Genomic DNA, 12,937 nt, shown 5'->3' with positions numbered 1-12,937 from the left:
TTCTGTATAATAAAACTTTATTTTTGAGCCATTTTTAGTTTCAGACGGACTCTTGCACAGGCGGCTCGTATCCATCAGCTCTCTCTACTTTAGCGCCTGCCTCATCCCCAGAGGGTTTTCCAGCACCACCACCTTCACCATGAAGTTCCATGAGCTTGCCCACTAAAAAGATAAAGTAATGTAAATGGTGAGAGATACACCTACTTAAGAGAGTTTTAGAGCAGTTATTGAACTGCTCATCATTGAAAATTAAACCACAAGAACATTTAATGTAGATATTATACAGTCAATTCCACAAAACTTGTGCAAGGAGACTACATAATTAACTGACACAATGGGACAAAAACTAGCAGTGCAATAACTATGTTACAGAATGAAGTATCTAGTTAAGCTTTTTTTTTTTTTTTTTTTTTTTTAATAGTTTTGGGAATGTCAGAATATGGGAAAATAAAATCATTTCAAGTCATCTGGGACCGAAACATTTTGTCATCATTCATTCCCAAGCCAGAGTCTTTAAACATTTGGTAGCTTCTTCAGCCAAGAACATAAAAATGCTCCAAACTGAATAATCACTGTTTGGCTTTCAAACCTGACAGCCAATGTTGGACTAGAAGGACAAGCCTTTTAACTGCTATAGCTGTGATGCTGCTTTAAAAAGTCTTTACCTAAAAGCAGACATTTTAAAACAGCACTGTCCCTCTTAAAGCTCTAGATGGTAGCAGTAATTGACTTACATTCAAACTTAGGCTTCTTCAGCATCTTCACCTTGCGGACATAGACATCGTGAAGAGGGTAAATGGACTGACAAGCCTTCTCTATGTCTTTGCCAATGCTGTCTGGGATCCTGAGAAGTCAGAGAGCAAATCAGTATCAGAATGCTCAAATTTCACCTGCTTCTAATCAGCAGCATACATTTAAAGTTATCCTTAAGAATACATAATTTTAAGCAGGAGTTTGCTTCAATACCACCTTCACACTCTGGCAATTTTTTCGAGTATGTTTAGACTACAAGATACAGTTTTCTTTGCAATGTTGTAAGGGACAGAACACAAGTGCCCTCATTTTGACACTGAATCTGCAATCCAGCTTTTGGAAGCAAACACTGTACTTCCAAAAACTTCATTCTATCAGAAGAACCTAGAACATTTGCAACTCCAGCTGACCAAAATTACAATTTTAGAAACATGAATCAAAAAAATCTCCAAGAGTTTGATTTTACATTTATGCAAACACAATTGTTGATGGAAATCATATATGATGCTGAGACCGAGAGAACATGCAAACAAAATGGCACACTAGCTTTTCAACACAGACGAGATACCTTGCATGTTCTATGCCAAACAGTTAAGTGAAGCACTGGTGACTCACTCACACAGTGAGTACTCAATATATAAACATACAACTATTTAAAACAGTGGTGGTGGAGGGAATAACATAACCAAAGCTTACAGCTTATTGACAACTTCTTTGAGGTCATTGGTTTGCACCTCTCGGGTCATGATTTCCATCATCTTCTTGCGAATCTGGCGAACCTGCTGATGCTGGGCATATGAGGTCTTGCGGATCTGGTTATTACGCTTCTTCGTAAAACCCACACAGAAGAGGCGCAGCAGGTAACCATCCGTAGTTTTGACGTCTACGTGGGCTTCAATCATCGTCTAAAGGAGAAACATAGTCATGTGTCTTCAACATGACAGAGAGGTTTCTCAGAAATATACATCTGACATTCATTAATATCTGCTGATGCCACTTCGAACATAAGTTTAAAATGTGTCAATGGTTACTTCCTTTCCTAAAGATACTACCAACACTGCTAACAACACAGACTATGTTCTCTACTTACCTGCCATTTTTTGACCATGGAGCACATCTTATCCCGGGTTAGGTCCATCCCATGGAAGTTGGTCAGACAATTTTTGCCCTGAACGTCCTCAGTTATCAGTTTAAATTTACGGAAGGCAACTTCATCATTCTGCAAATCAGCCAGACTCACTTCAAATACTCGACCCTTAAGTCCATCAGAGGCGATTTCTGTATTATGCAACAAAATAAAATACCTTTTATTATACTTAGAAAAGTATTATTCAAACTAGATAGATGCTGAACTTCTGTTTGATGTGTTCTAATGTTAGGTGATGCCACTATCTTTGTGACGCTGAACTGTGTATGTGCCTTAAGCATAAATAAATCAACTTAAAGTACCACCTTGTTTTATTAATTTTGTGAGGAGTCGTTCTACAATAAGTCAGATACTAAAAACAAATACCAGTATGGTGTAAATTCCAGCATTCCTAGTAGTTTTAAAAAAGGGGGCAGAGGTTGCAAAGTACTTTGAGACACACTAATGAAAAGATAAATGTAAAAAGCAACGTGTACTCAAAGACAAAGAAGTAACAAACATCTGAGTACAGTCAAGCTATTTCACAGCTCTGCCTCTAACAATGAACCTTATTAATATTAGCTGACTCATACGCTGTCTGCAGTGACCCTAATTTTACTTGTTTCACATGCATAGTTTAAGATAGTATTGAGAATCTGCATATCTTAAAATGCAACTGGGAGAGCAGAACGCAAGTATTTAGCCATACTATGTGGCTAACTGTCCAAAAACATTTTGTTGTGTCTATCTAGATCGCTGTGTATTAACAGAAAGTTCCTTTCCCTACCAACCAACCTAAGCATTACCTGTACCTCGTATTATATATAAAAAGAAAAAACCTTTACCCATTCAGTAGTAAGTTTACATATGCTCCGATTACATTTGCAACCATACACATGACAAAGATCTCTTGCATAAAAGCTTCAAATCTCAGTCCCTTCTATAGGGAAAGTCTCTATGATCCTATCATGACCACAGTCTCCTGTAACAGTCTCCACATCTCCCTCACTGATATTCCCAATGATTCCTTAATTCTTAACTTTTCTCAAATTCATTAAATTACCACAATAGCTATTTACTAGAAAGTTCAGGCGTGTTTTTCCCATATCATTTCCATACTTTGGTACTCTTGTGCAAACAAGGGCCACACCGCATTAACTCCCCCCTTTAAATCACTGCAACCAAGCCCATCGGTTTAAACCACTCTGTCAAATGAAGAAAGATCACTGGAATCAAGCAAGTTAGAAATCTTTTCTTATTTTATGTTACTTTATACTATTGTGAACAAGAACTACGTGTCACCATTTCTTCACTTAATTCTCATTTAGTACTATCACATGGAACAAACAGACATGCATATACTGCATAAAACTCCTCTACTCACTAGTTCCTTGAGTCCTGGTGACAAGTGTCTTCCCAATGTTTCGGATATTAAACATTGCTGGTGCTTTGACATCATACCAGTCCTTTTTGGAGAAGGGATCAACCCTTAATTTAAATAAAACAAGAAAGATTTTCATTCATTTTTTGGATTAAACCTGGCTGAAGTAAGTAATTCCTCCCCATATGCTTTGTGAAATAGAAATGCAAACTTCAAAATGTGGTGTTTGCAAGCTTAAGATGGACAGGTTAATAAGTGTGTTAATGTAAACAGTTAATACTGCACTTTATAATGAAGCACACAAAAATCACAGTGTACCTCAGAAAAAAGGAAAGCAACTTGAGAAACATCACGGGGCTAGGACGTCAAAAAGCAATACAGCGCTACAGCTCAGGCTGACGTTTTCAGATGAGGCAGGCAGCGTATTTTCACACTTCTGTTGAGGCCTCACTTCACTGGGCGACCGCGGGGCGCAGCACTTAACAGGCACCAGGGAACAACTGCAGCCGGCCCCGCACGCCGCCGGCCGGCTCCAGGCCTGGCCCCCGCCGGCCTCCCCCCGCCAGGCCGCGGCCCGGCGCCCCGCGCTGTGCGCCCCCACCCCCCCCCGCCAACCGCCACACCGGGGCCGGCTCCCGCCGCCGCCATGACAGCCGCCGCCGCCGCCGCCATCCGCGGCCCGCCGCCATCCGCCCCGCATCCGCGGCATCCCGGCGCCGCGACCCGCGCGGCGACGCCCCCCCGCCCCGCCGCGGCGCCCCTGGGCCGGCCGTACACTTTCTTCTTGGCGCCCTTCTTGCCGCCTTTGGTGAGGCGCTTGTTCTTGCCGACCGCCATGGTGCCGCCCCGCCGACGGAAAAGGCGGAAGCCGCTCCTCGCGCGAGATTATACGAGACCGCCGCTCGCGCGAGAGCTCCAGCGGCGGCGATCTCGCGAGAACGGGGCGCCTCTCGCGAGAGCACAGCGCGCCCTGCGGGTGCGAGGCCGCAGAAACGCCCCAAAAACTCACTCGGAGCGCGGTCCCGCGCTTCTCGGCTCCGGCACGGCAGCGCTCCGCAGCCCCAAGGCAGAAGGAGCTGCCGAGCTCTTCGGCGGAGCCCAGCTCCTTCCAGAGCCCAATAAATAAATAAATAAATAAAATTAAAAATAAAATAAAATAAAATAAAATGTTACGTGAAAAAGGAAAGCGGAGGATCTCATAGTCGGGTGAACCCCCGAGACCAGACTACCTCAGGAAACCTTGGGATTGGCCTTTCTTTAGGGGAAACAGTAAGAATCCCAGTTTTCTCCGGGGACCACAGAAACACAGTATATGCCGAACACAAAGACACCAGGCGCCGCTCAACGTTGCCCTTCTTGTGTGGAAAGGGCAGCGCAGGACCAGGCAGCCCCGTACCAGGACGTGCGGCTTGCTAACCGCAGCTTGGCTTCCTCCCGCGCGCCAGCACCACTGTCTTTGGATCTGAAGGCAGCGTGACATCCACCACGAAGCCCTGCTGGGACAAGACACAGCCTCTTTCCACATGTCTGTCCTGCGCGCCCTGTAAGAAGGGAGGGCTCAGCTGTCAGCTACCTAAACAGGGCGGTTCAGGAGAAAGATTCAGGCGAGTTACTGTGCTAAAGTGATGTGAGTCACTGTCGTCGCAGCCCATCCAGCAGGAGTTCTGGGAGGTGAAGGGCTGCATTACCCCCATGCTGGGCACCACCGTGGCTACTGCTAGAATTCAGCACCCGTGACAAAAGAATGAATTGAAGACGATGAAAAAAATGTGGAGAAGTTTTACAAACAAACACCCTCATACTTAGGAATTCTACAAACCCTTTACAAAGCTTCACAAAGAGGAAATAAAACTGTGTCACTAAGTACCTACATGGGGAAGGGAAACGTGATCATAAAAGGCTGTCTTATCTTTGGTTGATAGACTACATGAGATCTACCACTGTAAATTCACAATATGTGAATGCCTATTAGAAATAAGCCATTTAAAAGAAACAAGCATAATTAGACTTTGGAATAACTTACAGACTGCCAATACCTCTTCCCCTTCCCTGCCCCCAGGCATGTCTAAATTGATACGGGTATTTTTTTCCTAATGGTAAGTTTGGCTCAAATGGGAATTCATTCAAAGATGACTTGTGGTTTGAGTTATACAGGAGGTCAGGTTGGATAATCATACTGACCCCCTCCAGCTTCATCATGATTAATCAACTTAAATTGTAGCTCATACTTTCCAGGGTGTTACGTCATGCTTCTTACAGACATGGACAAATACTGCCATATGTATTCTACATACTTAGTTCAGATATAATTATGTTCTGGGTTTGTTTTTTTTACAAGTTTTGTCATGATTATGAAGAGTAATTTGTAACTAAGTGTTGACATCATATGATTCCTACATCCCAGACACAGGAAATCCTTTTAGATTAAAGTGTTGCAAGCACAATAATTAATACTGTGAGATGTTCAGGCTGTCTTTCTTAGTAGTTTGCTTTGTAACAGAAATGTCCAAACACGCGCTCAAAGCACTCCAAGTTTGGCTCTCCAATTACTTGTTCCTGCTTTCACATTCTTTCACTCATCAACTTGAGTCACATGCCAAGGGCATAAGACAAGCACAACCAGTTACATGGTGGGAAGAGCCTGTAATGCTAGGCTGCAGCCTGGCGCGTCTGCCTTCCATCACTACGTACACAACACGCTAACACCAGCTGCAGCATAGGCCACGGCCCGCTCCGGCTGCTTGCATGATGAGCACAGGTGCTCAGCAGATCACAGATTAAACTAACAGGCTGCCTCACAACTGGTGTACCAGCCCAGAAGCATGGGCAGCCTTGGGCATGGTGGCAGATCCTGGCTCCATCCTTTTGCAGCGTTACAGCTGCTTGCCTGCCGCACAGGTCTGAGGCTGGGGCATGAGCTGGTTGGGGCTTCTGAATCTGTTATAACTCATGAGTTACAACATGTCCAAGGTAATAAAAATCTTGCACTTGGGAAGGGGCAGTTGTCAGCCACACAAACACCATCTGTTATATTTTACAAATGAAACCAGAGCAGCAGGCACGGTTCTGATTACTTCATCAATTTCTTTCACGCCAGCCTGGAATTTCATCTGCATGCCTAAAGCAACTGGATTCCATCAGTAACTCACACTATCGGACTGAGAACTCAATCAGACAAGAGCAGACCTCCTGCCCACTACCTCTAGGTAATCAGGCTTGAAGACAAGAAATCTTCATGTTTTCTCCTGAATGGCAGGGTAAAGCGACCCCCACCACGACAAGCTGCAGTCTCCTTCTCCAGGCTGCAGAGCTGCAAGAGCCTCGTCTCAATTATTCTGCTTTGTTGGCACATTATTAATTAGGATTCCCTGCAGCAGAGAGTTAACTTTAAAATCTCACTTGCACAAATAAGGTACCTCATAGCTCTTGAAACTACGTATCTGCTGAGGAGAACTTCTTGGATTTCCTAGTAGTTTCTCAATCAGATACCACAACTAACCTGTTTACCTGACAATACCTACCCTCTGTATTTGCCCTGCACAGTAACTGAAGACTTCCCAAGCTCTAAGGCACTTCCATGTACCAACCTCAGGGATTTTATTGTCTTGGTACTCCTCTCCTAAATGAGTTTGGAACCAGCTGAAAAGGCAGGGAGGAAACGTCAAAAATAAAATCTGAGGAGGAGAGGTGCCCAGCAAGAACCTTGGAAAACCTGCTGGCAACAAAGTCACAATGAATCTGATGCAATCAGCCTGGCACTTCTCCCAGATGCTACCATCCAGCATTTCAAAAGAAGAATTGGAAAGCTGAGCAAATACTTCAAAGGCCTTTAGCAGTTCAAGGCTTAAAAATTTTTTTCTGTCTTAACATAGTTTCTTCAGGAGGAAACGTGCCTTTAAGACTGATCTAACTTTGAAGTTAGCTGTTTTGAGCAGGGGTCAGACTGGATGACATCGTAGCTTTTTCTATGATTCCAAACTTTGCCACACAGGAAACTGGGTTTTGGTTGTCTCTCAACAGAATTTGTCTCAATAGGCAGGTTGTCAAAACAGAACAGATAATCTATCTGCTATGAACTATGTCTCCAGGAGGCATTTTTCACCCTTCCTTCCTACCTTCTTTGCAATGAACAGAGAATGCACCTTCCTCCTTTTCCTTCTTAGTTCTCAAACTGCAGAACTCCGCCTGCAATTCTCTAAGCTGAAGGACCTGATGGCTTTTTTCTTTTTTTCCTTTTTTAGTCACTTCCCTGTTGAGTGTGATAATTGAATGGGGTTGGCTTGCTCTAGTTCCTAAAAAGGGCAAAGCCTTCTAAATATAGATATCAGAGAATACGTAATTAAATCAAGCTTTGTGGTTAACAGATTTCCCAGTTGTAGATGATACCCCTCTTTCCCCCTACCCCCACTCCAAATACAGCTTTATTGCAGACAAGCTGGATCTTCTCAAAGTTAAGATATTAATGGCAACTAATTGCAATTAAATAGTCTATGGCTTAACCCTCTATGAAACACTAAATTGATAGTGGATTCTAACTAATATAATATTGATTAAATATTGCACAATAACCACTACAATTAAGAAGACAGCACCTTTTATAATTATTCTCAATGTTCTTATATAGTATTGAAGTATTTTCAGAATCCCACTCACAGGAAATAGGTCACTGTTGCAGCTAGTAGAACACACTTTCTTCCTTTTTCCTTATTTTCATTCTGGTTCTTGAGCATCCATTCCCAAGAGAAGATGCACAAAGAAAAAGCCACACATATTTCTCTGCAGTTTTATACTCTAATTCCATACGTCTTCCTGAAAAACCTAGGCATAAGCAGAGGTACCAAGATTACCAAAATGAATCAAGAGGCAGTCCAAGCAGGCTTGTTATACGTTGTCTTGCTACCTTCCCCCTGCAACCGTCTTTCACTACTGAAACGGTCAACACACAGGGCCGCTCTTGACTCTTCCTGATGCCCCAATCAACTATGCCCTGCAAAATTTCCTCTTGTGTCATCCTTAGGAAGGAAGGGAACTTAGTAAGTTGGGGCATGGAAACATCAGTAACTGGAGCCAACTGTTCTTAGGTTTTAAGTTCAGAAGATGACAAAACATTTATCCCTGCAGTGTATTAGTCCTTCAAGGAAAAAAAAAAGGTACTAGATGCTGTTTTTGTTAGTTTCTTTCTTTTGCAGATAACCCCACAGCCTACTTCCAGAGTCCTGTGCTTGGAGCAGCATTTTGCCCTAATTTTTCATAGGTATAGCTGGCTACTGCAAATACAAGGTAGCACCCCCCAAGCCCTACCTACACTTATTGTTGAGCACTGCTTCAGCAATCTTTGTTTCTTTGTTGTTAGCTGAGCAAGAAAATAATTTCTCTGAAAACCAGCCATTTCTAGGAAATACCAGGAATCATTTGTATTGTTCTCTTGTTTGGATACAATGCAGAGCTTGGGCATTTTCAGATCCTTGAAATCACCTTGTAACTAAATCAGCACTTCAGATAGGAGTGGAAGAGGGGAGAAAAAAGGCAAAAATAAGCTGAAGAAAATGGCATCCTTTCTACTGAAAAACTGATAGTTATACAAGTAAAAAATATTTCTCACTATGACTAAATTACACACAGGAATCCTAGAGATTGCCTCTAGGCAAAAACTTCGTAAATGAGATTAAAGACTGTTTACAGTCTTTTACTGTAAGGTATTTTACTGCTAGCATCATAAATAAAATTGCTTTCTTTAGGAAAGTAGCTGCTGCCAGTTCAGCATGTTGGAAAGAAGTTTTCACTTTAATTACAACAGTGTAGCACCTCTATTCATAACAGGAGGGCTTTGTGGAAAAAGAATTTTGGAAAAAAGGTGTATTTGCCTCCTGAGGGGTTGAAACCCCAACTTAGGAATAGATGTAGTTTCCTAATGCAGAAGCTGGGACCTTTTATCCAGCTCCCTATAAATCTTTAGAAATGTACAGGAAGCAAGATCTCTGTCTCCTCCTCCAACTTTCTCCATTTCCCACGAAACTGCTCAATAGCTTTGAGACTCCATCTCTGCCACCAAACACTACTGACCTTTGCCATCAGTTTCCTTTAAACGGAGGGATGCTGCCGTTTGCTTTTCTACTAATTTTTACAGGAGAGGAACAATGCAAGTATGAGAAACTTGCTTGTTCTCAGCTTCCCTAATCAAATCAGTTCCTGCTGAGAAGAAAGGAGAAACCACTGCCCTTATCATACAGCAGAGATGAAATAAAGGGCACCTTTAAAGTCAAGGAGATCTGTAAGCATACAGCTCAGTCAACACTTCAGGATATGACTATTCGTTTTTTTAAAAAATGGCACAACAGTCTTGCTCATTCTTGTCCTTTCATGTTTCCAATCTAAACAAAATGGAATTTTATTTAAATGATCATCCTTTTTATAACACTTTTCTTGTACAGCTGTCAGAGATTTATTTTAAAATATGTTCCTAACTAAGAAGTTCAAAAAAAAATACCATAACGGTGCAAGATTTTTTTAGTTATCAAGTAATCATACAGTTATCAAGTAGTCGACAGAAATCCTGCTTTATTTAATATATACTTTTTAACCAACCAGATTAAAAACTTCCTCCAAAAAATCTGACTGTAGTGTCGGGCCTTCCTTTCTAATCTATGCAGTCAATTTATATAAACACATTTAACTTCTGGACTGAACTTTTAAGAATCCAAACAAGATCACCTTTTTTTTTTTCCTCCGTAAGAGGGAAACTCAAGAGACTTAGCTAGCTTTTGTTGTTTTCTGTAATTGAGATTTTTTTTTTTAGATCTAATATTTATGAATATACTGTGTAACAAAATAAGTATTCTTGTATAATTTATTTATGTGCTCATACATCAGGAAGGAATTATCAGCATTTTGCTTAGTATCTAAACCAGAAAGATTATTCTTACTAGATATAAAAAGGTCAATCTTCCCTCTTATTTTAGTTGCAATAAAGCATACTAAAAGGTATTTATATATACTATTCACAAATTTCACATACCTTAAGATTAATGTAAAGCACAAACTGTTCATTTTTAATCTCCCCCTCCCCTTCTCAGATAACTGCATACAACCATTTTTGCATTTCTAGATTAGCAAATCTTATTGACAAGGTGAGTCTACAGAAATAACTAGCACAGCAAAAGTAAGCAAAAAATATCTCTGTATCTTGTATCTCTGCACAGCATGCTAGATATCCTGCTTCTATAGCAAATTCACTTAGATTAACATTATACATGAAAGCCTCTAAATTAGGAAATGTATTTAGATTGTGCTATATAACTCTACTTATACCTACAACTGGCAGCAATTAAGCAATAGATTAATCAAACCTGAATTTCATCTGGTTAGCTGAAGTAACGTTAGCCATCAATTCAGGTGTAATCTAGGCAGAATGAATTGGGGTCTCAATGCTTTGTCAGGAATGCTCATTCCTGGTCATTTTATAGGTTTTTTTCATAGCACTGCTAGAGCCTACTTAAGGTTCTATCTTTGCTTTTGCTTTGAATTTTCATTATTTGGTATGCTGTAAGTATTTATACCAGAGTCTAAATCTAGGTACAGACAACCTTATATATCATTAGACAGTATTTTCCTAGTTCCTTTGAATTTGGAGGTCACATCAAAACCTCTGTGTTTTTATATTTCCTTGTATGCCTACAGCTTTCTTCCCTCCTGGGTCCTCACTAATTAAAAATACTGGAAATATTTTGAATCCCACAGTGGCAGAACATTATGGCGTAATGCACAAATTACTGATTAAAAAACCTACTGCGAGCAGGGATCACCTCCCAGTGTTAACAATAATGGGGCAGCACACTGTATCTCCAGCCCCTCTTGCACCATTGCTGTAAAAATGGCCTTTTGCTGTGGCGCTCTCTCTCAACACTGGTGAATGGGCAGGGAAGGGAGACTCCCATGGGCTGTTATCTGCCTTCCTCCTAGAAAATCACCATTTTTTTCCTTCTGCCGCTGCTTTGGAGGATGGATTGGGGAGATTCTGAAGATGAGCTGCACAGGTAGAGCTAGTATCTAAGAGTCCTATGGTTGGACACGGCCTTCTTTGCTGTGATGGATAATCTGTCTAATCAGATTTATCTGAAGAGTTTGAAGTCCTGTGGATTGGGCACAGGATACATATGCGCAATGATCTGAACAAACGCGTTAGATCTATGTCTAAGGTGGCTACGCTCATTTCATTTTGTATTTAAAGCGTGAAGGCCCAGACAGTCCTGCGAGAAAAGTCACCTGGAGCAAGGACTTCTGTCCCTCAAGGGCTGATCTGCTGAGAATCAGACCACAGTATGATACAATTTTACCTACCAAATATTTGAAGGGCTGGCACACGTGACTCAACTGCTAAAGATTAAGTCTAAGGCTCCAAAAGGGTAGCCTGCAGGTGCATTCAAAGACTTGCTGATTTTTCTGGGCACTGAACAGAACTAGCATCATAGATGCAGGGGATAGGGCCTGGGTGAGCTAAAGCAGGTGCAGTTACGAGGGAGTGGGGTGTATAGAAAGGAGGAGAGATGTGCTTCGCTGGGAAGAAAGATAGTCCAATGGTTATGATGTAGCTTCAAAGATCCTCTTCAAGATTTTTAAGTGACATTGACCAAAATCAATTAAGCCCATATCCTTCAAGGCATTTAAGCATCCATCTGATTTACATATCTAAATAAAAATAGTAAGAAAAAGGTAATACACTTTTCTACCCTACACAGATGATAAGAGGATTTAAGGTCAAGTTTAATGGAGTTAGAAAAGGGGCAGTGAGGCGATAGTTCTTCATTCTCTCCCTGTGCCAATTGCTAGTCGTCCCATGTCATATGATAAGGAAGAGCTGGTAGCACTGTGCAGTCAGTCACACACTGAGCCCTGGTTTTCATCAGTTATTGAGAGGTGCCAGAACACTCCAGGAATGGGAGGCCAAGTAAGTTCTTAAGACAGATACAGGCAAGTGTTACACCAGTTTTATAAGGAAAGATTTGCAATTTAATCAAAAAAGATTTCTGATGGCTGTCTTTATAATGAAGTTGTGTAACTGATTGTGAAGGTGGAATTCCACATAGTAGCATTTGTCTCAATACTTCAGAAATTTATTTTAAATATTTTTTAGCCTGTTGCTACAGCTGACATGTTTTTGCATGTGGTTGCACAGTTGTATTGATTTAATTGCAAAACATTGTCTCTGTGCATGTAAGTATTTTAATTTTTAATTTTGATTGCTTTTAAGTAAAATTAAAAATCATGTGTTTTAAATAGATCTCCATACAGAATGGTTAAATGCGGCCTGTTAATTTTTATTTATGCAAATTAAATAGGGTGGGGCCAGATAGTTCCTGTGCTCTATAATCTTCTGGTCTTTTAAATTCTCCTTCAGTGTCTGCTAATATGCAGAATTACTTGTCTTAGAAGATTTCTGTGTAAAGTACTTGCATTGAAAAAAGCCTATTCTCTCTTCATTTTTTGCTAAGCAAATAATTTGTTCTCAAGATTTTGCTTTTATCTCTGTTGTTCTCAATTTTCTGAAATTTTAAATACTGTTTTAATAGAACAATCTGATATTTTCCCATAAAACTGGTTGTTGTTTGGTTGCAGTTTGTTTTCTTGGAACCAGAATATCACACTTTTGTTTAAGCTAGGCTGTTCTATCTTATCATTAT

General features: G+C 41.0%; 1 protein-coding gene and 1 non-coding gene across 2 annotated transcripts; both read right to left on the bottom strand.

Annotated features, from left to right (window-relative positions):
* Nucleotides 1–4,186, bottom strand: RPS3A (ribosomal protein S3A). Its single transcript, XM_026104921.2, has 6 exons — nt 4,036–4,186; nt 3,264–3,367; nt 1,844–2,031; nt 1,450–1,658; nt 735–844; nt 1–162 (listed from the first exon to the last, which is right to left on the bottom strand). The coding sequence occupies exons 1-6, from the start codon at nt 4,095–4,097 to the stop codon at nt 41–43; spliced, it is 795 nt and encodes a 264-aa protein (XP_025960706.1). The 5' UTR covers nt 4,098–4,186; the 3' UTR covers nt 1–40.
* LOC112985964 (small nucleolar RNA SNORD73) lies at nt 429–498 on the bottom strand. The gene has a single exon (XR_003259871.1). It is a non-coding gene; the product is annotated as a small nucleolar RNA SNORD73 (small nucleolar RNA).
* Nucleotides 4,187–12,937: the final 8,751 nt, after the last annotated feature.

Source organism: Dromaius novaehollandiae, chromosome 4 (genome assembly GCF_036370855.1).
Source record: "Dromaius novaehollandiae isolate bDroNov1 chromosome 4, bDroNov1.hap1, whole genome shotgun sequence".
Taxonomy (NCBI): domain Eukaryota; kingdom Metazoa; phylum Chordata; class Aves; order Casuariiformes; family Dromaiidae; genus Dromaius; species Dromaius novaehollandiae.
The sequence above is the reverse complement of the archived record's forward strand: the minus strand, read 5'-3'. Positions and strand labels throughout refer to the sequence as shown.

What these genes read in the sequence shown, in the direction of transcription:
- RPS3A (XM_026104921.2), bottom strand. Translation starts at nt 4,097, where the DNA reads ATGGCGGTCGGCAAGAACAAGCGCCTCACCAAAGGCGGCAAGAAGGGC. An exon ending in CCATGGTCAAAAAATGGCAG is followed by an intron (nt 1,659 to 1,843) that starts GTAAGTAGAGAA and finishes TTTCTCCTTTAG; the next exon opens with ACGATGATTGAAGCCCACGT. An exon ending in AAAGAAGTTGTCAATAAGCT is followed by an intron (nt 845 to 1,449) that starts GTAAGCTTTGGT and finishes CTGACTTCTCAG; the next exon opens with GATCCCAGACAGCATTGGCA.